The sequence below is a fragment of the Phacochoerus africanus genome, chromosome 2 (assembly GCF_016906955.1).
Source record: "Phacochoerus africanus isolate WHEZ1 chromosome 2, ROS_Pafr_v1, whole genome shotgun sequence".
In the NCBI taxonomy this organism is placed as follows: domain Eukaryota; kingdom Metazoa; phylum Chordata; class Mammalia; order Artiodactyla; family Suidae; genus Phacochoerus; species Phacochoerus africanus.
Window position 1 is genome coordinate 241150836 of NC_062545.1, and position 27946 is coordinate 241178781.

The window sequence follows — 27946 nt, forward strand, 5'->3', positions numbered from 1 at the left end:
TCACTAGGTGAATTCCTTCTCACATTGCCATACATTGTCTTTCTTAGAATTAGAGTAAGCTGGAGTTCCCGATGCAGCCCAATAGGATCGGTGGCATCTCTGCAGTGCCAGGACTCAGGTCCGAGCCCTCGCCCTGCACAGTGGGTTAAAGGATCCAGTATTGCTGCAGCTGTGGTGTGGGTTGCAACTGCCACTAGAATCTGATCCCTGGCCTGAGAACTCCATATGCCATGGGGGAGGCCAAACAAAAACAAAACCAAAACCAAAACCAAAAACCACATACAAAAAACAAACAACAACAACAACCAAAAAAAAGGAAAAAAAAAGAAAGAGAGAATTAGAGGAAGCTGGTTCATCTGTACCCCAGGAAAAAGAGCAAAATGAAAGTGGGGTGTCGTGTTACCCCTAGAAGCGTTACTAGGTGGGTGAGGGGAGTGCAAGGAGGCTGCCTGGGTCAGGAGCACAGGGGGCCTTGTCAAAGCCTTTCCTGAGCTTCAATAAATGTGGAGGATTAAAGGGTGGGATAAAGAGAGTCTGGGATGGGGGGAGCAGGGTTAGAAAATGAGGCTTGGAACCAAGCCTTCCCTCTGCTTCTTTGCACTGGGATTGAGAGTGTTTTGGCAAATCTCTGCCCCCAAAGATGCCCTCCTTCCCACAGCTCACAGTGCCCGAAATTCCAGATCACAGGTATTTTCTTTGGCATCTTGAAGAGCACTCAGTCTTCCAGGGGTTCTTTTGAAATTCAAAATATGCATGGTTAATTTGGGGAGGGGGCAGGGTCTTACTTCTGTGCTCAGAAGCCCTAACATGAAGAACTGCTAAGTGAGCTCTTGGGCTCACGTACCTAAGTCCACCCTGATGCCTCAGAACCCCAATGTTGGGGACCAGCCCAGGATCCCTGGCTGTGTACCAGGCGAGATGTTGAGGTATAGTTTGGAAAAACAGGACACTCAAACCAAACAGCTGCAAGATGCTGTCACAAATTTGGAGAAGCAGTTTAGAGAGCTGTGCCAAATGTTTGCCGCTTATGTGTGGAAAACTACCAGGCTGTGAGACAAAGCAGACCTCCTGATGAATGAAATCAACATGTGTGCCTCCATAGGACCCCACGTTTAAAGCAGGGATTGAAAAATTTTGCTGATGAGTTTGCCAAACCTCAGGATTATCGACAAGCAGAGGTTGAGAGACTTGAAGCCAAACTCGTTGAACCTTTGAAAGCTTGTGGAACCATTGTAAAAATGAAATGAAATGACTTCAAAGCAATGTTGACAGCAAGGAATCAAGAAGCTAAATAGTAACTCAGTTAGAAAGAATGTGTCAGAAGTTCCTTGGTGGCTCAGCAGGTTAATGATCCAGTGTTGTCACTGCTGTAGCTCGGGTTTGATCCCTGGCCCGGGGAAGTTTGGCATGCCTCCGGCACATACTAAAAGAGAAAGAGAGAAAGAGAGAGACAGGGATGGGGTGGCAGGGAGGATGGAAGGAAGGACATGTCAAAAAAGCTGTTTGATGGACATGTTATTTCACAGGCAGAAACTGAGTTACAGAGAGCTAACAACTTGTCACCTGGAGGAAACCATTGATGGTTTTGAAAAGCACAAAATAAAAGATATAAAGACTCTATTTTCAGAATTTATCACTATTGAAACATTATCTCACAACAAAGCTTCAGAGGTCTATACTGCTGCCTACCAAAATACACAAAAGTTTGATGAAGAAGATTTAGTGGTTTTCCAAAATTATATATATATACCAAATTATTCATCCTGTGTAGATGTGGTCAGAGCAAATTCAGAGTTACCTCTTCAGAGATCATTGTCAGGTAAGTGCATATCTGGAACAGGACAGGTATTCACCTGCCAACTAAGAAAAGATGAACAAACAGAAGATGATAATGAAGAGGATGAAGACTTAGACATTACAGAAGAAGAAAATTAATTTTCTAAAGTAAACTTTGCATTTCCATTTTCATCCTAAATGACTTGGAACCCAGAATTACTAAACCATAACACTTTATGCTGGTTTGATATGTTAAACCTTAAAATGAGATCCTACTGGAAATAGAGTAATTATTAAAGAAAAATTGTACTGACCAAAAATGAAGGTTTTAAAAAATATTACACAGTAGTCATTTCAACATTCATTCTAGCAATACATGATCTTTTTGCATAGGTTCCACTTTTTAAAAAAATACATATTTCAGAAGTATTTCATGTTGATGCAATATTCCTAGTTGAGGTTGTGATAGGTAGATAACAAAAAACAAACAAAAAAAGATCTGTCAGTTTCATTTGCTTAGGTCAAGACACCATGGTTTTAACATCAGAAAAGGGTCCTAGATAGGTGTTGTGCTTAAATACAAATTCTATTCCATAAAGTTATAATAAAAAAGACGAAAGAAACTTACTTTTTTCGCTTTTACTACAACCTGAAGTATCATCACTTGATATATAAATTTACTTTTCAGCAAGAGTGGGATCATTCTTGAATAACAGTGATGGGACACTAGTTGTAAACCACTGATGCTTACCAAACATGTTTTAGCTTTAAAAAATGGCATTCAATCTGGCTCTGGTTTTATTTTTTTATTTTTCAGTTTTTTGTGTTTTGTTTTGTTTTGTTTTTTAGGTCTACACCTGCAGCATATGGATTTTCCCAGGCTAGGAATCGAATCTGAGCTATAGCCACCAGCCTACACCACAGTCACAGGAACACCAAGATCTAAGCCACATCTTCCACCTACACCACAGCTCACAGCTGTGCTAGATCCTTAACCCACTGAGCAAGGCCCAGGATTGAACCTGCATTCTCATGGATCCTAGTCAGGGTCTTAACCCACTGAGCCACAACAGAAACTCCTGGCTCTGGTTTTAAAATAAAACCACTATCATACTAAAGCATTATACATGGCAGTACAAAACATCATGGAAATCCTAAAAATTGCTAAAAAAAACATCATGGAAATCCATAAATCGGTAACAATTCTGTAAAAATTTACCAAACTACCATCTAATCCATAAAAACATATATGGTCATACTCTTATTCCTGAAAATATAGAACAATTTAATCGGAGCCTTTCAGCATGTCTGATGCTTTTATTTCTTTGAATGTGGGAATTGTACTTTTGTTATTTTGTTCCAAGTCAGGCATATAAAAATTAGGGAATTTAGAAATTGTTTGGGATTACCACAGAAAGCAATTATTCATAACAGAAAATTACTTTCTAGAAAGCCAAAGGAAAACAAAAAAGAACTGCTATGCACCAAGGGCATTACTGTAGGCTCTGTCCCAGTCACTGGGTGGAGACGCCTCAGGACACTTTGGGAGTTCCCCCTGTGGTACAACAGGTTAAGGGTCCAGTGTTGTCTTTGAGGTGGTGCCAGTTCAATCTCTGGCAGTGGATTAAGGATCTGGCCTTGCTGCAGCTGTGGCGCAGGTTGCACCTGTAGCTCAGATTCGATCCCTGGCCTGGGAACTTCCATATGCCACAAGTGTGGCTGAAAAAGGAAAAGCAAACCACTTTGGAGACAGTGTGTTGGTGCTAGGAAAGCAAGGCTCAGGGGCTAATGGGACTTACTAGTTAAAAATCAGTTCCCATTGTTTCTCAGAGGTAGCAAAACCCAACTGGTATCCATGAGGTTGCGGGTTTGATCCCTGGCCTTGCTCAGTGTGTTAAGGATCCAGCATTGCTGTGAGCTGTGGTGTAGGTCACAAGCGTGACTCGGATCTGGAGTTGTCGTGGTTGTGGTGTAGGCTGGCAGCTGCAGCTCTGATTCAACCCCTAGCCTGGGAACCTCCATGTGCCTCAGATGCAGCCCTAAAAAGACAAAATAAATAAATAAATAAAAATACTCCCCCCCCCAAAAAAAAAAAAACCCCCAAAATAAAAAATAAAAACACACACTCGGGGAATAATAAAGATTTGGTCTCATGGTTTCACATGTATTCATGGAAACATCATTCATAAAAATGAGACATTGAAAGAGTCTAAAATGCCAAATATTAGGGGAAAGTTTAAAGTTCTCTACCCCCTCCCACACACATACTCAAACGCATACATACACACACATGCACATACCCCATCCCTATCTCGTGCGTATTTTCCAAAAGGAACATTTAATATGTGATCATAAAAAAGCCATGAAATCCCTTTGTATTAAGGTAAATGTGGGTGCTGAGACCCAAGTCCAGAGCTGCTAGCCTCCCAGTCCACTACTTGTTCTGTTGATATGGGGTTGGGGGAACAGGGTTTGACTGCTGACCTTCAAGCTCTGAGAGAGTGGGCTGTGGTGGGAACAGGCTGAGGCAGGCCTGGCCCTGCCCCACCTGGATCCCATGCCTTATGATGTGCTTCTGTTACAGTTTGTGGGAAGATATGAGACCATCATGTTCTATTGGCCTTCACTGCTGTGCCTGGCCTTCCTGCTGGGCCGCTTCCTGCACATGTTTGTCAAGTCTCTGAGGGTTCACCTGGGCTGGGAGCTCCAGATTGTGAGTACTAAGTAAAAACACCATCTGTGTCCTGACAGGTTAAGTTTTCACAACAGCACTGTGAGGTAGGCACTGTTCTTACTTCTTCCATTCTGTGTTAGGAAATTTGGACCCAGAGACCTGAGTTGCTTTGCCCAAGGTCACATAGCTAGTCTGTAATAGAGAGATAGTGAAACCAGAGAGTTTAGGTGTTGAGGCTCTCTCTTTCCTACTGTGCTTTTTCTTCTAGTTCCTTAAGGTAACAAGTTAGGTGGTTTGTTTGAGACCTTTCCTTTCTCTTAATATAGGCACTTACTGCTATACACGTACCTCTTAGAACTGCTTTTGCCTCATAAGTTTTGGTATGTTGTATTTCTGTTTTCATTTGTTTCAAGATTTTTTAAATTTCCCTTTTGATTTTTTCTTTGACCCACTGGTTGTTCAGGAGTGTACTGTTTGTGAATTTTCAAGTTTTCCTCCAGTAACTGAATTCTAGCTTTATGCTGTTGTGGTCAGAAAAGATACTTGATATGATTTTAATCTTTTTAAATTTAAGACTTGTTTTGTGGCCTAATGTATGATCTATCCTAGCAAATGCCCTTGAGAAGAATATATATTCTGCTGCTGTTAGATGGAATGTTCTGTATCCACATGGTCTATTTGGTGTATAGTGTTGTTCAAGTCAACTGTTTTCTTATTGATTTTGTGACTGGATTATCTATCCATTGTTGAAAGTGTGGTTTTGATGTCCCCTACTAATTGTCATGTTGCTGTTTATTTCTTCCTTCAGGCCTGTTAATACTTACTTTATACATTTAGGTTGCTCTGATGTTAGGTACATATGTATTTACAATTTTTATATCTTCTTGATGAATTGACTTCTTTATTGTAATGTAACAACCTTCTTTGCCTCATGTGGTAGTTTGAACTTAAGTGTGTTTTGTCTCAGTATAGCCACCCCTGCTCTATTTTGGTTACCATTTTTATGAAACATCTTTTTTCATCCTTTTACTTTTAGCCCATGTGTGTCCTTAAAGCAAAATTGAGTCTCTTAAAGACACTATAGCTTATGTGTGGAATATTTTAAAAAATCCATTTAGAAACTCTGTGTCTTTTGATTAGGAAATTTAATCCATTTACATTTAAAGTAATTATTGATAAATAAGAACTTAAAATTGTCATTTTGTTCATTTCTTTTCTCCCTGATTGTTTTGTAATTTCTTCTTCCCTTCTTCCTTTGTGATTGATGATTTTTTTTGTTGAGGTATGCTCTGATTCCTTTATCTTTTGTGTATATTATGCAGATTTTTTTCTTTGTGATTATCATGAAGCGTATATAAAAATTTTGTATTTACAGTAGTCTTTTGTAAGTTGATAACAGTTTAACTTCAATTGCATAGAAAAACTATACTTTTACTTCTCCCCCAACATTTTATGTGATTTATGTTACAGTTTACATCTTTTTATATTGTTTAACTGTTAAATTATTATAGCTATACTTTTTAAAAATACTTATGTCTTTTTTTTTGTCTTTTGTATTTTTTTAGGGCTGCACTCATGGCATATGGAAGTTCCCAGACTAGGGGTCCAATTGGAGCTATAACTGCTGACCTATGCCACAGCTACAGAAATGTGGGATCCAAGCCACATCTGCAACCTACACCACAGCTCATAGCAATCCCGGATCCTTAGCCCACTGGGTGAGGCCAGGGATCGAACCCACAACCTCATGGTTACTAGTTGGGTTTGTTAACCACTGAGGCACTGTGGGAACTCCCAGGTATTTTAACTTTTATACCAGAGTTAAAAGTGACTGGAGTTTCTGCTGTGGCACAGTGGGTTAAGAATCTGACTCTAGTGGCTCAGGTTGTTGTGGAGGTGAGGGTTCCATCCCCAGGCTAGTACAGTGGGTTATAGGGTCTGGCATTGCTGCAGCTGCAGTATGGTCCATATCTGCAGCTCGGATTCAATCCCTGGCCTAGAAACTTCCATATGTCATGGGTGTTGCCATAAAAAAAGTAAAGGAAAAGTGATTTATGCACAATTACAGTACTAGGGTATTATGAATTTTACTATATACTTTCTATTACCAATGATTTTTATACGTCCATGTTTTCATATTGCTAATTAGCATCTTTTTATTTCAACTTGAAGAGCTCACTTTAACATTTCTTGTAGGCAGGTCTAATGGAAATAAATCCCTCAGTTTTTGTTTTCTTGGGCAAGTCTTTATCTCTCCTTCTTTTCTGAAGGATAGTTTTGACAGGTATTCTTGGTTGGCAGGTTTTTTGCTCCATTTTGAATATATCATCCCACTGTTTCCCGGTCTGCAATGATTCTGCTGAGAAATTCGCTGATATCCTTAAAGGGGTTCCCTTGTATATAACAAGTCACTTAGCTTTTTGTACTTTCAAAATTCTCTCTTTGTCATTGACTTTTGACATTTTGCTTATGTGTCTTAGTGAAGACACATATTCAATCTTTTTGGGGTTCTTTAGGGTCTTTTTCCTTCCAAGATTAGGGAAGCTTTATGTCATTATTTCTTTCTATAAACTTTCTGCCCCTTTTTCTTTCTCTTTTCCTTCTGGCACTGCTCTTCCCCATGAAATCCTTGCCCCATTTCCCTCCTCCTAGCTTTCCCCAGATTATTCAGCCATGCTAATCCCCTCAGTGTTCTGGGTGGTGTGAAACAGGAATGGATCTGTTGGGCAGTATCCCACAAGGCTGGGGAAGCTGGGCTCTCACTTCACTTTTATTTTCCCTTGTGGGAGAAATTTCAGGCCAAGATGGCCTTCTGTCTATGCACTGAGCTGTACCCTTTGGAGAAGGTGTGATGTTAGGAAAGTTAAACTGTTCTTCTTATCCTCTTTAATGCATCTATTCTTAGAGTTTTTGCTTGCCTAGAGTTCTGTAACCTCCTGCGTAGACACTTGGGTCCCCACCAAGATACTCTCACCTGTGGTAGTGGTTGTCAGAATTGGTGTACCTGAGGGGATTTGGAGACTGGGCCCTCCTGTTTCCCCAGCTTGCTGATGTCACTTACCAGTCAGAATTCTAACCAGGTCTTTTGTACTCTACCCAACCGATGCAGTATGTAGGATTTCATCTCATGGCATATAAAACTTACATAGTCAATATATGACAAAATAGATGACAATTGTGGAGAGCTCATTACACTTGGAGAAGATATTTCAAAACATCCTATTGAAGTTCATTTCTTTAAAAACTGAAAAATAAGAAATGAACAAGAGCAATTCCTATTCATAACAAGTAAAAACACTGGGATTTTAGGTGTTTCATTTCTGAAACAAATCAAATTTCAAGGGGAAAAATGGTGACTGGTGTAGTCAGTGAGCAGAAGAGTCAAGGAAAGTCAGACTTCTGACATTTCTTGAAAGCAAATGCTTGGGAAATAGCAGATGGGACCCCACCATCTCTTCAATGAATGACAGGTGACTAGGAATGGCTCAATCCAAAAGAGCACGTTTTATCCCAAATCCTGGCCTCTATGACAGTAGCCCCTCAAAGAGACCAAAACCATAACAAGAATTTGTGAGCCACAATGTAAATCTCTCTCTGTTCCCACAGGAAGAAAAGCCTTTCTTGGAAGTTCACCAGGCAGAGCATGTCAAGCAGCTCCTGAGGAAGTGCCCCCTGCAGTAAGCACAGTTATATTTGTTCGTCCTTCAGTGTTTGCACAAAAATTGGTGGACCCTGACAGAGTCAGAGATTCAGAGATGCTTGGAAAGCTACTCTTCTCGGCCTCTTGTTTGCTAATAACAGAAACTCAACTCAAACAGGATTAAAGAGAAAAAGGAAAGTTACGGCCTTACTTAATTGAAAGTCTAGAGGTCGCCAGTTTCAGACATAGATGGATGCAGGGACTTAATTGATGTCATCAGAACTAGGTCTCTTCCCCTTATCTCTCAGCTCTGCTTTATCTCTATTAGCCTCCTAGTTAGGTAGGCTTCCTCTCCTTGGTGGCCCCCAGAATCTCCCAGCTTAGACCCTATTGGCTTAAGCTCTCAGAAGAGAGAATGTTTTCTTTCAAATCATTCAAACAAAAGTCCGATGGATGTGTTTCTTTTTGGGCCACATGCCATCCCAAAATCAATTACTGAGGACAGGTGATTAAACTGATTTTTATTTTTATTTTTTGTCTTTTTAGGGCTGCACCTACCACATATGGAAGTTCCCAGGCTATGGGTAAAATTGGAGCTGCAGCTGCTGGCCTACCCCACAGCCGCAGTAATTCCAGATCCAAGCTGCCTCTGTGACCTATGCCACGGCTCATGACAACACCTGATCCTTAACCCACTGAGTGAGGCCCAGGATTGAACCCATGTCCTCATGGATAGTAGTTGAATTCATTACCACTGAGCCACAGTGGGAACTCCTTAACTGATTGTTAAACCAGGGTCACAAATTCACCGCTGGAACTAGGAAGTGGTTCAGCCCCCATTTAATCACCAGGGATGGTGGTGGGGAAGAGTAGATACCCAGAGAAAAACTGAGTTGCAGTTACCAATAAAAAAGGACATAGTTCTTGCCCAGACAGGAACACCTGGTCTTCAGTGATCATTCAGGTCACCCTATACTTGCCGCTGGCACAAGGGTATATTCCCCAGAGAAGGGACATGTCTAATCCAAGGTCACACAGTGGCAAAGCCACTTCTTTGATTAGAGCTACACTTGGCTAAATATAGCAGAAAATGCAAAATAATCCTGGCCTAAATAGGGAGATTTATTTCTTTTTCATATAAAAGAATTCTGGAAGCAGGCAATCCATACCAACCCTGGACTACCCACCATGGCAGTTTACCCATCATCTGTCTTTCTGCCCCACTAACTTTGTGGTTTCCATCATGAAGACTGTCTGTTGTCCAAGATAGATGCTGGGGCTCCAGCCTGGACCAGCTGCCATGTCTGCCTTTCAGATGGCAGGCGGGAGAAAAGAATAACGGCAGTGGGGACCCCTGCCCCCCCAACTGTGTCATTTTCATCTGACCAGCCCTCCCAAAGCCCCACACCACATTTCTGTCATATCTATTTGATTTGTTTAGTCTTGGTCACTCTTAGCTGTAAGAGAGGTCAGGAAATGTAGCATTCATTTGGTAAATTGATATCCTAAATAAAACTGAGTCTCTCTTCTTAAGAATAAAGGGGCAATGGAAACTGTGGTATCTACCAGTGCTCTTTCTCTTCAATAAACTCGAAGATGAAGAAGAGGAGATGACGTTATTTTCAGAAGAATCAGGCATTTGTTTACCACCTACAACCTGCCTTCTCTTGGTGTTTATTCATTTACAGAGAGAGAGAAAAGTCTTGGTTCCAAACCAGGATATATGAGTGGGACTCCTCCTTTCAGTTCCCAAGCAGAATGATTGGAACCACTGTGTTGGCTTTCATCTGCCTGTACCTTGTAAGTAGATCTAAGCAAATCCTTCTTATTTTACAAATGGAATGGGGGGCTAGGATAGGGGTTTTTCCTCAAAAGCTGGGTCAAAATTAGGTCAAAACCCTACCACTTTTGGAGTTCCCACCGTGGCTCAGTGGTTATGAACCCAACTAGTAACCATGAGGTTGCAGGTTCAATCCCTTGCCTCTCTCAGTGGTTTAAGGATTCGCATTGCCATGAGCTCTGGTGTAGGTTGCAGATGTGGCTGGGATCCTGAGTTGCTGTGGTTATGATGTAGGCTGGCAGCTGTAGCTCCAATTTGACCCCTAGCCTGGGATCCTCCATATGCCATGGGTGTGGACCTAAACGGCAAAAAACAAAACAAAACAAAAAACAAACCCTACTGTTTTTATTCCAAGGACACATTTACCCATTTATTTATTACTAATAAACATAATTGAATTATTTATGGAGGCTTCCAGTTGCCAATTCCATATGTAAAGAACTTGCAAGATGCCACCCCATCTTTAACAACAAGCACAAACATGAACAAATTGAAAAATCAACAACTCTTCTTGAATTCCTAAGAGAAGGGAAGTCATGGAGCAAACCTTTACTCCTCAAATTGGAGAGACAGACAGTATCATGACAGGAGCAGAAACCTCATGGGAACTAGTGCTGAAGTAGGAAAATTTGAACTGTAATTGATGCCATCAATGAATTGGATGTTTTGGAAATCCATAGACTACTTCATCACCAAACATCAGAATACACATTCTTCTCAAGAGTATATGGAAAATTCACCAAGATAGACTATATATCCTGGGCCACCTTAATAAATTTAAAAGAATAGAAATCATTGTCTGCTCTCGAACAGTGATGGAATTAAACTAGAAATCAGTAACAGAAAGATAACTAGAAAATCCACAAGTAGTAGATATTAAATAACACACTTCTAAGTAATATATGGACCAAAGAAAAAGCTCAAAAGAAATTAAAAAAACAAAACAAAACAAAGCAAAAAAAACAAAAAAAGAAATGGAGTTCCCGTCGTGGCGCAGTGGTTAACGAATCCGATTAGGAACCATGAGGTTGCGGGTTCAATCCCTGCCCTTGCTCAGTGGGTTAATGATCCGGTGTTGCCGTGAGCTGTAGTGTAGGTTGCAGACGCGGCTCGGATCCGGAGTTGCTGTGGCTCTGGCGTAGGCTGGCGGCTACAGCTCCGATTCGACCCCTAGCCTGGGAACCTCCATATGCCGCGGGAGCAGTCCAAGAAATAGCAAAAAGACAAAAAAATAAAAATAAATAAAAAAAGAAATTAAAAGTAATTTGAACAAATGAAAATGAAAACACAACTTATCAAAATTTGTGGGAAGCAGTAAAAGCAGTGCTTAGAGGGAAATTTATAGCAATGAATGTATATGTTAGAAATGTAAAAAGATATAAAATCAATCATCCGAGCTTCCACCTCAGGAAACAGAAAATGGAGCAAATTAAATTCAGAGTAAGCAGAAGAACAGATGTAATAAACATTAGAACAGAAACCTATGAAGTTGGAGTGCAGAAACCTATGAAGTTGGAGTGCCCATCATGGCTTAGCGGTATCCATGAGGACACGGGTTCAATCACTGTGGCTCAGTGGGTTAAGGATCCAGCATTGCCATGAGCTGTGTTGTAGGTTGCAGATGCGGCCTGGATCTGGCGTTGCTGTGGCTCTGAAGTAGGCTGGCAGCTGCAGCTCCACTTTGACCCTTAGCCTGGGAACTTCCATATGCTGTGGGTGCAGCTCTAAAAAGACAAAAAAGAGAAAAAAAAGAGAAACCTATGAAGTTGAAAACAAAATCAGTAAAGCACAGAATCAAAACATTTCATATGGTCAAAGTTATCTGAGGTAAAATGTCTTAAGTCAACAGCAGGGTCAAAATGGAGAGATAAAAATGGCCAAATTGTATTCTCATTTAAAATGTACTAGGATGACCCCTGTATAAACAAATCTTGTGATTAAGTTTTAAGTGAATGTATTAGGTTATGAAGAAGTACATAAACTCCCAAATTTCAGTGACAACACTGGGTATATTTTTACCCACATAACAATGTTGAGTGGATATTCAGGTTTGGGAGGCCGTGGGCTTCTACATGTTGTTCCATAACTAGTTTCTTCCATCATATGCCTTTGTTATCCTTGAGAACCCTCACCACCTGTATCCAGTCAACAGATGGAGAAAATATGTAGAGAAATCCATGAGAGGTTTTCAAAGGCCATGTGGACCCAGTATATACTCCTTCCACTCTTCTTCCATTGACAAGAACCTTGTGATGTGGCCATATCTAACTCAAGGGAGGCTGGGAAATGTAGTCCGGCCTTATGCCCAAAGAAGGGGAGAACGGATTTTAATGGACAACTAATTAGAGTTCTCTGCAGCAGTGAGTAACTCACTTGGGGTTATTGTTTTTATTAAATCATTATTGGTTGTCTATTCCATGCCAAGCACTATGCTAAGGACTGGAAGAGAGGAGAGACCTGATTCAGCAGAGTCTTGGCCTGGGAGTAGTAGCCTATGGTCTAAGAGAAGAAGATAAGATATGGTTGAAGTATTGCCATCTAAAGAGAGAAAAAGAAAAGGTAGGAGTTCCTGTTGTGGCTCAGTGGTGATGAACCCAGCTAGTATCCATGAGGATGTGGGTTTGATCCCTGACCTTGCTCAGTTCGTTAAGGATCTGGCATTGCCGTGAGCTGTAGTAGAGGTCACAAACACAGCTCAGATCCTGCATTGCTGTGGCTGTGGCTGGCAGCTGCAGCTCTGATTTGACCTCTAGCCTGGGAACTTCCATATGTTGCAGATGCAGCCCTAAAATGCAAAAAAAGAAAAAAAAAAGAAAAAAAGAAAGAAAAAATAAGGTAAAAGTGCTCTGGAAGTCTGGTGAATTACTCTAGATTGAGAAGATCCCTGAAAGTGTTAGCATTTGAGCTCCACATTCAGAGAGAAATAAAATTCAGTTGACGAAGTGAAATGGCACCAGGAACTCTAGAAGCAATGATGTGATGATAGGGAGCAGGATGGCAGGATGGCAGGATGGCAGGATGATAGGAGGGGAGCAAGCATGACATGCATACAGGGAACAGTACCTTCTCCAATCTGGTCATTGCCAAGATGCAAGAAGGGGAACAGTGAGAAATGTCTGGAATTGTCCCCAGGGTCACCCTTTATTCAAAGTTAGGCACTCATTTCACTCTGATTTAATTACTATTTGAAGAGTTCCTTAAGCCCTTGTGGGGCCTAATCTTGTATGCTGTTGTATGAAGAATAGAGTTGGGGGTGACACCTGTCTACGAAGAAGTCACAATCCCTTTCATCTGAGTATAGCAAGTATCCAGAGTCAACTTCAGATGAGTTTTGAGCTTCAAAGAGTTTTGACCTCAAACCCAGAGAGACTCGTGTTATTCATATGCTGAGTTGGACTCAGGTGAAACCTTGAAACATTTTCTCTGTGTCCCCAGTTCATTGTCATTGAGTTCTGCGTGTTCGTGTATGTGAGAGATGAGCTGGACGTGTTTGAACGTGAATTAGAGGGCTACGTTGCCTCCATGAACCAGACAGGGACCCTGACCCCAGTCCTCCTGCAGGTGAAAGAGCTGATTAACGTCACCAAAGGTAAAACCATCCTCCACCTTTGTTCTTGCCCCCCATGTGGGAGCCAGAGAGGGGCTTGTGACTGGTGTCAGGTGCACCCTTCTGGTAATTATTGCTGCTAGTCTTGATATGACCTGTGTTAATAATTTGTGTATGCTTCCCTGGCTGGACAAGACACAGTCCATTTTGTTAAAACCTATTCGAGGCTGAATTGAACGTGCCTTGAGACTTTTCTTACCTTTTTTTTTTTTTTTGTCTTTTTGCCTTTTCTAGGGCTGCTCCCGTGGCATATGGAGGTTCCCAGGCTAGGAGTCTAATTGGAGCTGTAGCTGCCGGCCTACACCACAGCTCACTGCAACGCCGGATCCTTAACCCACTGAGCAAGGCCAGGGATCAAACCTGCAACCTCATGGTTCCTAGTTGGATTCGTTAACCACTGAGCCACGACGGGAACTCCAGAGACTTTTCTTATCTTAATTAACCAATTTTATTTGATGCCAGTGGAGACAACTAAAATCATCCTTTATTTTACACTTTGTAAAAGGTAAAACAGTGTCTTGACTTTACGATTTTATGAAAAGTTTATATCATTTACATTTCCTTTCTGCTTAGTTCAGATTACTGTAACAAATAACCATCAGCTGTGTGGTATAGGCAATTAACATTTATTTCTCTCAGTTCTGGAGACTGGAAAGTTGAAATTGCAGCAGATCTGGTGTCTGGGGAGGGTCTGCTTCCTGACTTGCAGATGACACCTTCCCTGTATCCTTACATGCTGGAGAACAGGGAGAGGAAGCAGGCTCTCGCATGTCTCTTGTAAAGGGCACTAATCCCATTCTAAGGGCTCTACCCTCATGATTTATTCCTCCCAAAGGCTCCATCTCCAAACACCATCATACTGGGGGCTAGGGTATCAACACATGTATTTTTTTTGTCAGAGGGACACACATTCTATCCGTAGCAGTCGCTTTACTTAAACTAGTAGCTTTCTTTGAAAATGACATGTTCTAATTATATGTTCATTGCTCGTGGGGAGGGAGAGGTCATTACCATTCCCTGCTGAGAAAGGACTTGGACAAGATGTCAAGATAAACTCTGTCACTGGACAGGTCCAGTTCCTTTTCCTGGCCTCAGTTTCCTCATCTTTAAAATGGGACTTGTATAGGAGTACCAGATGGTTGACAAAAGCCTTTGTAGATCTGGCATTTGATGGCTGTACATTGCTAAATGTTCCTCAAGCCATGAAACAGATGATGCATATTATTTATTGTTTCCCTTGAACATTTTACTTCATCTTTAATATAGATTTATGTTCACCCTCATGAGTCCCTTAATCTAACACTCAGTGAGCACATTCAAATGTCTAATTATACTCACTGTAAGCCATAGTTTTAAAAATTCACATTTCTACCCCTGTTGTAGGCAAGCTTTTAATGCCAACCTCAGCTACTTGGTCTGGGTGAATTGTAGTGAATATCTCACCATATTCGTTCATGTTTTGTTTCCTCTTTGATGTATTTCTCACATGTTTAGACATTTTAAGAATCAAAATAGGAATTCCTTTGTGGCTCAGCAGGTTAAGAACCTGACTAGTATGCATGAGATGCAGGTTCAATCCCTGGCCTCACCCAGTGGGTTAAGGATCTGGCATTGTGGCAGTGTAGGTCAAAGATGCAGCTCTAGTCTGGTGTTTCTATGACTGTGGCCTAGGACAGCAGCTGCATCTCCAATTTGACTACTGGCTTGGGAACTTCCATATGTTGCAGGTGTGGCTGTAAAAATTAAAAAAAAAAAAGAGAGAGAGAGAATCAAAAATAACATTTTTTACTCTGACTCGATCGCTTCCAGCTTTAAATAGCTACCTTCTTGCCAAGAAAAATTCTTAGGCTGAATGTGTTTCACCTTTAGGACAATAGAGGCACAAAGTTAAAGGTGTGCAGTCGTGTTCTTGCTGCTGGCTGGAGCATGTCTTGCACTCTCTCTTCTTGTGGCTACACTCCTCCCATCCTCTCCTTCCAAGGATGTCTCCCCTACATCCCAGGGCTGAGATCTGTGGTAGTTTGCCTGCATCCTTTGTATTGTGAAGTTTGGAATATAACATTTGCCTAGTCTTGGTGATGCTGGGGTAAAGACACATTTGAAACTTTGAAAGGAATGGAAATCTGCTTTCATTCCCCCTCTTTTAAAAAGAGCTTTATGAAGCTATAACTCCCATATCATAGAATTCACCCATTTAAAGGGTACAAACCAATGACTTTTAGTGCAACCAGCACCACAATCAAATTTAGAAAATTTTCATCACCCAAAAAAAAATTCATGACCATTTTCAATCACTTCCCATTTCTCCTCAGCTTCTAGCCCTAGAGACCCACTATTGTCTGGCTCTATGGATTTACCTATTCTGGACATTTTATATAAACAGAAACATACAATATGTGGTCTTTTTTGATTGGCTGCTTTCATATAGCAGGGTGTTTATAAAATTCATCTATGTCATAGCATGTGTCTGAACTTTATTCTTTTTTATTGCTGACTTTATTCTGTTGTATGAATATTACAATGTTGTATTTATCCACTCATCCATTGATACAAATTTGGATTATTTTACTTTTTGGTTGTTGTGACTAATACTGCTGTGAACATTTGTTCATCTGCAAATTTTTCATATATTTTCATGTATCTTGTGTATATACCTTGGAGTGGAATTCTGGATCGTATGGTAACTATGTTTAACCTTCTGGGGAAGTTGCTAGAGTGTTTTCAAAAGCAGCTATATCACTGTGTATTCCATCCAATGTCTCCATATCCTCACCAACACTTGTTAGTATGCCTTTTTTAGTGCAGCCATCTAGTAAGTGTGAAGTGGTATCTCATTGTGGGTTTTTTCTTTTTTTGGTCTTTTTAAGGCCGCACACATGGCATATGGAGGTTCCCAGGCTAGGGGTTGAATTGGAGCTGTAGCTGCTGGCCTACACCACAGCCATAGCAACGTGAGATCTGAGCTGCATCTGCGACCTATGCCACAGCTCATGGCAACGCTGGATCCTTAACCCACTGAACAAGGCCCGGAATCGAACCTGTGTCCTCATGGATAATAGTTCGGTTCGTTAACCACTGAGCCACAACGGGAACTCCCAATATCATTGTGGTTTTGATTTTCATGTCCCTGATGGCTAATGATTTTGAGCATCTTTTCATGTACTTATTGGCCACTTGTACATCTTCTTAGATGTAATAGAGTAATGTCTATTGAGAATCTCTGCACACTTTAAAATTGGGTTGTTTGTTTATTATCAAGCTGTGAGAGTTCTTCATATATTCTATGTTCAGTCTCTTTCAAGAGATACAATTTACAAATATTTTTTCCATTCTTTGGGTTGCTTTTTCACTTTTTTGGTGGTGTCCATTGAAACACAAATGTTTTTCATTCAAATGAAATATAACATATCTTTTTTTCTGTTATAACTTGTGCATATCTAAGAAACCATTGCCTAACCCAAGATTTACTCTTACATTTTCTTCTGAGACTTTTATTATTTTAGCTATTATATTTAAGCCTATGATCCATTTTGGATTAATTTTTGTATGTAGTATGAAGTCAAGGGTCTAACTTCATTGCTTTGCATGTGAATATGTGTTTCTCTCGTAACCATTTGTTGAAAGGCATATTTCTTCCCCATTGAATTATCTTACCATTTTGTGGAAAGTACATCGAGAATGGGGGTTTACTTCTGGATTCCCAATTTATTCCACTGATTTATTTGTCTATCTTCATGGTAATACCACACTGACTTCATTACTATAGCTTTATAGTAAGATTGAAACCAAGAAATGTTAAGTCCTGCAGTTTTATTCTTTTTCAAGTTTGTATAGCCTATTCTGAATCCCTTTGTTTTTAATGAGTTTTAGGATTAGCTTGTCAATTTATGCAAAAATTGCATTGGAATTTTGATAGGGATTGGGTTGAATCTGTAGATCAATTTAGGGAGTATTTCTATGTTCACAAAGAACATCCAATACATGAAAGTGGTATATTTTCCCATTAGTTTAGTTCCATTTTAATTTCTTTCAACAGTCTTTTTTGGTTTTCAGTGTACAAGTTGTATGTTTCTACTAAATTTATTCTTAAATATTTTGCTCTTTGTGATACTATTGTAAACGCAATTGCTCTTTACTTCATTTTCAGATTATTCATTACTAGTGTATAAAAATAAAATTTATATACATTAATCTTACGTCTTGCAACCTTGCTGTCTTACGTCTTGCAACCTTGCTGAACTCATTTATTAATTAGTTTTACTTTTGTTTATTTATTCCCTAGGATTTTCTGTATGCAATAACATGTCATTGGTGAATTGAGATAGTTTTATCTCTCCCTTTGCAAACTGGATGCATTTTCTTGCCTAATTACCCTGGCTAGACCCTCCAAAACAATACTGGATAGAATTGGCCAGAGCAGGGATTGATTTTCTTATTCTTAAACTTAGGGGGAAAGTAGTCAGTTTTTTGTCAGTTAAGTATGATGTTAGCTGTGGGGTGTTTTGTAGATGCCTTTTATCTGATTGAGAAAGTTTCCCTTCTATTTCTAGCTTATAGAGTATTTTTAATTATTAAAAAGGTGTTGGATTCTTTCAGATGCTTTTTCTGCACCTGTGAGAATCAGCTTGTACAGAAGCTTTTACATCCTTCCCTCTTTGTCCATCCCTTTGTCACAAGCACACAGAATCATTCTAAAAGGAAATTAGACATGAAATATATATATTTAAAAATGTAATTATAGTTTATTTACAATGTTCTGTCAGTTTCTGCTGTACAACAAAGTGACCCAGCTCTCTCTCTCTCTCTCTCTATCTATCTATACATTCTTGACATGAAATATTAAAAACATGCTGTAAGGTGGATGAATGAATAGTCAAGACCTCTGATTCTGGTTACCTCTGCACATGGTTATCAGAGGTGGGTAACCACTCCCAAACAGTGAAGGTTAGACATTCAAGCATTAATGGTGTTTTACAAGGATAGAGGCTACCTACAATGTGTACACGCTAGATTTTCTTTTTCATTTTTTGTTTTTGTTTTTTGCCATTTTTAGGGCCTCACCCTCAGCATATGGAGGTTCCCAGGCTAGGGATCTAATCAGAGCTGTAGCTGCTGGCCTACACCAGAGCCACAGCAACGCAGGATCTGGGCAGCGTCTGCGACCTACACCCCAGTTCACCGCAATGCCAGATCCTTAACCCACTGAGCAAGGCCAGGGATTGAACCTGCAACCTCATGGTTCCTAGTCGGATTCGTTAACCACTGAGCCATGATGGAAACTCCCGTAATTTCCTTTTTCTGTTACTCACTGTAAATTGAAAATATTAATACCAAAGGAGAAAATTACAAACATGCAGGAAATAAAATATATCGAGTGTATAGCTAAAATGAAACAGAAATATAAGCAGAACTTTATTTACACAAGAGGTGTGTTAAAGGAAGTACAATATATTTTGCCCAGACCTCTCTGTTGTGAGTTTCTGCATTTTACAAATAGTTTCTGGTTCATCTTCTGAGGCCCCTCATATCACCTTTTCCATTTCAGGAGTCTGGTTGGTGACCATTTTGCCTGCCTCCCTCACGTGTGTGAGCTATCTGTTCCACATCTTGGCTTGCTACAGGTAAGAGGGTTCTGGGAGTCATTTGTGTGTCTTCAGCCAGGAAAGCAGCTGACAGACTTCTCTCGGAATTCCCAAGCAGTGCCAGCAATGTCCAGATCGGGAACAGCAGTATATACAAGGTCCAGGGACAGCCACATCTATTGGTAGTAAAAACAAACACACACACAAACAAACAACCACACAGATCTGAGCTTCCACTGTAAGCTTGACATCATGGTTAGAATCTTCTTTTGGTTTTTAGCACAACCCTAGAGGGTACTTTCATCTCCGTGATCACTGCGGAGAAGGCGAGACTTAACAAAGTAACTTTAGCCAAGCTATTAGCAGCTGATCATGTTTTCTGGTCCCTTCTAACCTTGTCATTTCTTGTACACTTTGGTGTCTCTACTGGGTGTCAGGCCTGCCCTATTCTCCAGGACTAATCGCACTGGGCTCCCAGCAGGTGAATCTGCCTCAAGGGGACCTCTCAAGAGATTGGGTCAAAGAAACCAGGTGCATCACTCCCAAGAACAGCAGTGCAGGGGGAGGGGATGACCTTCAGTATGTAGCCAGCATGTGCGTGCAGGCAGATGTTGAATTTTAGGTATCTCTGGCTCCCTTTTCTCTCTGCCTTTGTCTCTGTCTCTGTATCTCTCTCTGCCTCTCTCTCTGTCTGTTTCTGTCTCTCTCTCTGCTTTTCTGTCTGTCTCAGTGTCTAATTCAGTTACCCACTTACTCACAGGAAGCCCAAGGCCAAGTCCCACCCCTCCAGAGCGTGCTGCCTTTACAGTCTCCCAGTCTGGCTGCCCCTCAGGGGTGGGTCTCTTGCAGATGGCATCTAAGACTCTCTTGATAGCATGGGTGACTTGGAGGGCATTATGCTAAGTGAAATAAGTCAGATGGAGAAAGACATGTATCGAATGATTTCACTCATATGTGGGATCTAAACAAAATAAAATAAGAACCAAACTCATAGATACAGAGAACAGATTGGTGGCAGCCAGAGGCAGGGTGGGTGGGTGAAATAGGTGAAGGGCATCAAAAGGTATAAACTTGCAATTATAAAATAAACAAGTCGTGGGGATGTACAGCATGGAGGCTATAGTTTAAAAATACTTTATTGTATATCTGGAGTTCCTGCTGTGGTACAATGGGATCGGTGGCATCTCTGTAGTGCCAGGATGTGGGTTCGATCCTCAGCCCATCACAGTGGGTTAAAGGATCTGGTGTTGCTGCAGCTGCGGTGTAGATTGCAACTGTGGCTTGGATCTGATCCCTGGCCTGGGATCTCCATATTCTGCAGGGTGGCAAAAACAAAACAAAACAAAAATCTTTATTGCATATTTGAAATTTACTAAGAAAGTAGATTAAAAGTTCCCATCACAGGAAACAACTTTGGTAACTGTGTGAGCTGAAAGATATTAACATGACTTATTGTGATCATTTCACAGTATAGACAGATATCAAATTATTGTACACCTGAAATAATATCACATTATATGTCAGTTGTATCTAAAATTAAAAAAAAAAAACTGCTAGAAAAGATGTTTCAGGCTAATTGGAGCCATCCTCTGAGCTGTGGTCAATATAGGGGGCTGAGCTGCCCACCATCTCTCTCCACACAGGCCTTTCTGTGGATGTCTGTTGAGCTTTAAGTGGATAAGGATCCCTGGTCATGAATATTCCTAATCTCCCACTTTTTCTCTAGAAAGCATATGAAGAGGTTGTGGGCAGGAGATAAACAATTTCTCCCTCTGAAGTTCCACAGTCCTTCCTCATCAGAGAGTGTGGTAAGTCTACAGAGGCCCCTCTCTGCTCGGAGGCCACGATCTGCTGTCCTGCAGCAGGACAGGGGCAGCGTGCTGGGGGAGGAAGAGCCCTGGGCTGGGGTCCAGAGTCCTCAGTTCCGTTTCTGCTGCTGGGTGTCCCCATCCGGACCTTGGTTTCCTCATCTATAAAAATGAGGACCATCGTAATACCTGCCTTAGTGGGGTGGTGGGTCACCCTCACATGAGTTAGGGGTGCTGGACACGTGTTAGAAGTAATCAAGATTTCTCCTTTCTCAGATCTTTTTTTTCTTTTTAAATCTCAGGTGGCCATCGCAAGGTACTCTGGCTGGCAGATCGCCTATATTCTGTGGGGTAAGTGCTGTCACGTGACCCATCTGTTCAACACACGTTCCCTGAGCACCTGCAGAGCCCTGGCTGAGGGTAGGGAGGAGAGAGGTGGGGCAAAAGCAGCCCTAGTTCTTCCTCTAGGGACCCCCAGGAAGGAGTGAGAAGCACTCCTTGTGTAGGTCGTTGTCTCCACTTGCCCTGTGCCCGCAGGGCCTATATGCTAAGGGCGGTGGTGACCGAGGAATGAGTGACCATCCACACCCACGGCAGGGCACGAAGGTGTTCTAGTGGAGTTGGCTTCTGAACTGCACCTGGCAGGGTGAGCATAAGTCAGCAGTCATGCCAGGCAGAAGAAACAGCATAAGCTAGAGCATCAGGACCTTTGGCGGGAGGAGGCTTGAGGGGGTGTTGCAGGGAGGGACACGTGCGACCACTGGCTCCCTGGACCCGCAGGTTACCTCATCATCCACGTGATGCAGAGCCTGTGTGGCGTGGTGATCATGTACAGCCTGGTGCTGCCTGTCATCCACAATCAGGCCATGGCGATGCTCCGAGGACTGGGCATCGGCACGTAAGTGCTGAGTGGGCTTCCTGTCACTGCCCAGGGCCTGGGAGCTGCTGGGCCCTCACAATTGCTATTTGAGATGCCCCTTCCCTACTGGGCTGTCACCACCCCTGGATTTATGCTCTCAGCTCTGGTCTAGGGATGGACCAAAAGAGCAAATCGTTGTGATAGGAACCTTACAATTTACAAAATGTTCCCACTTTCACTGTTCATCAGGGTCCTCACAGTTGTGTGTGTGTGTGTGTGTGTGTGTGTGTGTGTGTGTAAGATACACATGTGTTCACTTCATAGCTGGGAAGACTGAGGTTCAGAGGGGTGAAGTGAGAGGCCAGTATAGCAGAAGGGAGGGGATCTGAGCTTAGGTTTTAGATCAGCTCTGTGACTTATAAGTTGCCTCTCTGAGCCTCAGTTTCCCCATGTGGAAGGCAAAAGTGAAGGCTGACATTATTGAGAATTTACTCTGCATCCTTCCTCTTAAGAACCCTTTGAGGCTGGACTTATATTAGCTCCCTTTTTTCAGATGAGGGAACAGAGGCACAGAGAGGCTGAGCAATTTGTCCAACAGGGAAAGAGGCAGGATTGGGAGCTGGGCAGCCTGAAACCAAAACTTCATTTAACCACTACCCAACACTGCCACTTGGGGGGACATAAATACAAGGTGTGGTACCCTCTGGAGACCTCTCTGCTCTGAGCATCTTGGTTCCAGACTCACTTACAGCCTCCTGTCTGGGGCAGAGCCTGCCCTGTCCAGGCTCCCTTGGCCCTTACAAGCTCTTCTAAAAACCCCATTACTGACTTTGATTCCTATGCTGTTAAACTACTCAGCCTCGCTGCCACCCCTCCACAAAAGGACACAATTCAATCCCAGAGTTCTGATCTAGAGCCGGAAAACCTGATGATTGAGCTTTGAAAAAGTCATCTTCCCTCTGTGAGCCTCAGTTTTCTCATCTGCACAGTGGGCATGAGACTGCCGTTAGGCCTAAAGGGCAGCGCTCATACTACTGTTGGTCAGGCAGGCAGGCAGCATCTCTCTCCTCTCTATCATTGGGCATTCGAGAAGGGCTTGGGAAGAGTGGACAAGGCCACCTCAGGATGGTCTCGCCCTGTGTTTCAGCCTCACCATATCCATCGTCCTGGGTCTCATGGTCATGCAGGTATGGATCGCTGCCAGCTTCTTCCTACAACCAAAGATGGGACCAGCTGACAAGCAGAAGCCATTGGCGCTCAACAACAGGTGAGGGCAGAGAAAGGAGTGGGGCATTGTAGGGCTTTGCCCTTAGCCATCTCGTTCCTTCCTGTTCACTCTTGGCACGTTCTTGGGCAGACTCTGCACTCTGAGAGGGTGAGGGGCAGGGGCAGGACTGGGCTCTGGAGCCAAAACTGCCTGTGGCTCCAACCAGTTCTGGCTCCGCCCCTTATGAGCTCCATGACCTTGTGTGACCTTACTAAAAATCTATGAACCTCCACTCCCTCATTTTACAAATAATTGTGCATACCTTAGAGAGGATGAAATGTATTAAAATATGAACTTAGAACAGCAGTGCCTGGATCATGGTAATTCTTTCTAGTTTGTTCATTCACTCATGGAGGAAACTGCACAAGCACTGAGGAAAAAGAGGTACCCCATATCATCTGGCTGTGATCAGCTCATGGATCACTGGAGCTGACAGACACAGACATATAGGGACAGTGAAGTCCCGAGCGTGTGAAAGCATCGCCAGGGAAACATCAGTACCAAAGAAGGAGAGGTGAAGGTGAAGCAGAATCAGAGGTGTTCTTTCAGCTTCAGGTGGGACATTTGAGCTGAGGTCTGTAGGATGGCAGGATTCCTGCAGGCAGAGATGAGGAGAGGACATGGCCACAGTCCCCACTGCAGAGGAGTGGGCAGGAAGCCACGAAAGGACAGGACGTGTTGTGAGAAGAGTGCCAATCCAATATGGCAGCTATGCAGTGGTCCTAGATGGTGAGGGATGGGGAGTGGGTACAAAGTGACAATGCCAGAAAGGCCCCCCCAGAGAGGGCCCAGAAACTCATATGCAATGTTTGGGCTTCATCCCATAGGCAACAGGAGACCACGTCATTTGAAAAATTTCACCTGGAGGACTTGGAGCAGCCCTAGCTGGGGGCAGGTTACTCTTGCAGGAGGCAGTGCAAGAGCCATGACCTCTGCTATAAGCACAAATCCAGCTATAGCCTCTTGAGGTGTAGAGTCCCCCTTCACATTTAGCCTGCCCTGAGCTCGGAACCCTCTATACTGTTTCTGGTCAGTCCCCGTGCCAGCTGTGAAGAGGGGACAGTCCGCTCCTGCTAACAGCGTGAGGTCTGAAGAGCTAGGAGATGGTTGGGGGGCCCACTTGCCTAACCACCTTCTCCTGCTGAAAGGTGCTGCCCCTCCACCTGCTTCCGTTTGCAGGAGAGCGTTCCACAACTTCAACTACTTTCTGTTCTTCTATAACGTGCTGCTGGGCCTGGGCGCCTGCCTCTCCCGGCTTCTCATCAGCTGCATCCTGGGCACGTGGCTGATTGCCCGCATCGACAGGACCATCCTGCAGAGTGGCTATGAGGGAGCAGACCTGGGTACGTGGCCATGCATCTGGGGAGCGCTGGTCTTGCACTTTGGCAGAAGATTCCTAGAAGTCCAGAACCAAAGGCCTGGAGTTCATACTCTTCGCATGTGCTTAGATCTTACCTTCCCATGGAAGCTGCCTGAAAACTGAGTAGAAAAAAACCAAAAAACATTCAGCCCAGTGGTCAGAAGAGAATTCAGGCTATTAAATACCTGCATTTTGACAGACCTTTGAGGTATAATGAAGGGCAGTAAGAGGTAGTAGAATTCTATCTGAACACTTAGAAGGTAATTTATGAATGAGTGGCTCTGAAAACTTCGAGAAGAAACACATCTCAGGATTACTGGTGCTGTTAGTTGGAAGCTTGCTTAAGTAGGAAAATGATCTGTTCTGTTGAAATGCTCCAAAATCAAAGCCATTTCTGTGGAACAAAAATGGTTTTTGTTCTATTTCTGGCCCATCTCTGCTCATTCATTCATTCATTAATTAAATGGCTAATGGCTTCTCTGTATAAGCAACAGGGGCTTCTAGCTCCTATGAGCTTCAAATTCCCCATAAAAATCCCCCAAATGAACAGATTAGGGTGTGATCTCTAAGAACTCTTCCAGTTTTTTATGCCTTATTTTCTAGATTCGCAGCAAAGACACGGGCATCATTTGAGAACAAAGTGATGATGCAGTTAAATCATAAAAAGCACAAACAGGGACAGCCTGGGACCTACCGCATGGTCTGACTTGCCTTCTGGCTTTTAGGGTTCAGTGCATGGATCGGCATGCTCTATGTGGACCATTATCATGCCAACCCTGTGCTTGTCAGCTTCTGTCACATCTTGATCACAAGCCACAGGGAGAGGAGGCAACAGCAGGCCATCAAATACTGGTACCTAAATCCGTCAGCAGGTAAGTCTCCTGTTTGAACCTACACTAGGGTTGAACACCAGGGAACAAGTACCCTAAGGCTTTCCTGGGATCCCTGAGTTGTCCCAGGGTCCTCCTTCCCTGCCCTCCTTCCTCCACTCTCCATGCCCTGGGATCCCTTCTACCCAGGAGATCAGGAGGCTTAGCCCCAAGTCAGCCTGGCTGCGGGACTCCCTATGTCCTTGTCCTGCTAACTGAGTTCCTCCCTTGTTTCTGGAAATGAGCTCCAGTTCTGTGAGATGGGTCCTTCATTCATCCATTTGTTTGGGACTCCGCCTAGGAGGGCAGACTGGGCTGCAGGCCAGATGCCCTCCAAGTTGGTGTGCAGTTTTTGCTTAATCTGCCTCGTTATTTATCACAAGCTCCACAGCCACCAAGTCCAGCCCCCTCAAGGCTCTAAACTGTCTACTCCACCCCTCTCACCCCTGCTACTCTGCTCCGCCTCCTGCTGGGAAGCCCCTCAGTTGAGGATGTCTCATCAGCATCAATCTGGACCATGTTGCTCTTCTCAGCACTTGAGATACCTGGTTCTCACATGAGCTGGGACAAACTCACATCCCCCCAGCTCCTCATGTCCCCAGGGGTCCCCATCCAGCTCCTCACACCTTCCAGGCAGCTTTCCCTACAGCCTCTGAGAAGGATAGAGACAAGCTGCCCCCACCGCCAGTCTACCTGCTCTGATTCTGTCCTAGGTCCCCGCATCTCAGTGAGGTCCAGGACAAGGTGGCTCCTGCTGCAGACCCTGATCAACAACCCTGGACTGATCAAACTCAGAAAATCCAGGCCAGGTCACAGCTCCCAGGAGTTTACTCAGATTCTGTTGACATGCTCGGAAAGCTGACACTGACCTGCAACATTATGACAAGGCCATTTCAGGATGACTGCCCCTGGGAAGACCCAGACCACCCAGCAGCTGTCCCCTGCAGTGTAACGGGATGCACAGCCACTGTCCAGGCAGATGGCACACAGAACAGCCACTCTTGGAATGGTACTTGGGCCGAACAATGAAGTTTCATCTCAGGTCTAATTCATTCCCTTGGTAAAAAGATGAAGAACTAAAGAGAATTTCTATTGAACAAACTTTGCCTAATGATGATTTACACTATACATGGTTAGGAGGCAGCCTTGGGGGGTTCCAAGTTGAGGAACATTTAGTGTGACCACAAGACAGAACTTTGTGTCACCGAAAAAGGTGGAAAAATGTTTATATCGGGTGAGTTTATTTGACACAGTTATTATCTGGGGGAAAGTATGGTCTTAATCCAACAACGTCCTCGTTGTTTCCTCCTCTCCAGGCCATATGGTGATGGGAGAGAAGGAAATCCATGATCCCAGCCTCCAATCTGATGGGTGAGCAGGAACACACTGAGCTCTCATTCCCATGGCCACTAGGATGGGGAATGGATCAGAACTGACCTGGCCTTCGTCACAAATAAGATGTACAGATTCTCTCTGACAAAGTGGGGATCCCCTGAGAAAGCTATCTGAGGCAGAGACAGGATGGGCAGGCATTTAAGGTGGGGAACAGCGAGAGCAAAGGTGTGGGAGTTGGAGAGTCCCAGGTGGGTTTGAGGAGGGTAAGGCCTCTGGTGTATGCAGTGCATGGCGTTGGGTGCTAGTCTGGCCATCCAAGGAGGCCCAGACACTGGGGAGCCAGGACATTTCTCTTCGTGTGGAAGGCCCAGGACTTACCCAAATTCTTCACGCCCAAGCATAAGGTCTCTGGTAACCTGGGACCTGTCCCTCACAAAGCCTGTGGCAGTGCTTGGAGGACTCACCAACTGGATGAGGGAAGTCCCCATCCACCTCACAAGTCCCAGAGCCACTGAAATTCAGTAATCATTATTGAGCACCTACTATAAACCCAGTCCTGTTGATAGATGTGTTTGCCAGACTTCTCTCTCTTAAGTTAATCTCAGCAACTAAGCTTTGTCATTCTGCTTTTTGAAACTAAGAAAACTGGGCTTCCACTGCTTTCTAGCTGTGTGATATCAGCTAAATTATCTCACCTTTCTGTGCTTTCTTTTCCTCACATATAAAAAGGGAGTAATACCCAAAACACCAAAAATTATTTTGGGGCTAAAATGAATTAATACACACACTCTTAAGCCAGTGCCTGTCATATCCTAAACTCTCAATAAAGGTCAGTCATTATTGTTTGTAATGTTACACTTTGTGGTGATCTGATTAATGTCTGCCTACCTCTCTCTATACTTTCAGCTCCACAAAGAAAGAGGCCTTCTCAGTTTTCCTCACCAAGTACCTGCTGCAATATAGTAGGATCTTGGAATAAGTAAAATAATGAGGCCATGATGAATGAGTCTTTCAGCCATGAATTCAATACTGGAATCACTCCTAGCATCATAGCCAGGTGGCCATTAAACTGAAGGTCAGGAGCACTGAGTTTTGGTCCCAACTCTGCCACTATCACAACTGCTTCCCTAAATCAGAAGTGGTGCTTCTCAGTGCTGACCAAGTACCTGCTATGTGTAGTAACCATTCCAGGGACACAGGACACCTAAGGAGACAAGGTCCTGCCTACAGCATGTGGCACAGGCCTCTCCCAGATCTTGCTTCATTTGTCTCCCAGTCTCTTCCCTGGATTGGCTTGTGAGCTCTTGAATGGAGGGAATCAGGTCTTTC

At 43.1% G+C, this 27946-nt stretch overlaps 1 protein-coding gene and 1 pseudogene across 1 annotated transcript in view; both read left to right on the plus strand.

Annotated features, from left to right (window-relative positions):
- Positions 1-26514, plus strand: part of LOC125120154 (stimulated by retinoic acid gene 6 protein-like) — a 49471-nt gene extending 22957 nt beyond the window's left edge. The window contains exons 7-18 of the mRNA XM_047767980.1: positions 4361-4489; positions 8057-8127; positions 9779-9890; positions 13366-13519; positions 19083-19158; positions 20846-20927; positions 21230-21278; positions 21708-21825; positions 22934-23053; positions 24233-24396; positions 25139-25285; positions 25996-26514. Coding sequence (XP_047623936.1) covers positions 4361-4489; positions 8057-8127; positions 9779-9890; positions 13366-13519; positions 19083-19158; positions 20846-20927; positions 21230-21278; positions 21708-21825; positions 22934-23053; positions 24233-24396; positions 25139-25285; positions 25996-26144 — 1371 coding nt within the window. The 3' untranslated portion in view covers positions 26145-26514. The remainder of the gene's footprint in view (positions 1-4360; positions 4490-8056; positions 8128-9778; positions 9891-13365; positions 13520-19082; positions 19159-20845; positions 20928-21229; positions 21279-21707; positions 21826-22933; positions 23054-24232; positions 24397-25138; positions 25286-25995) is intronic.
- Positions 898-1935, plus strand: LOC125120155 (CBY1-interacting BAR domain-containing protein 1-like; annotated as a pseudogene).
- Positions 26515-27946: the final 1432 nt, after the last annotated feature.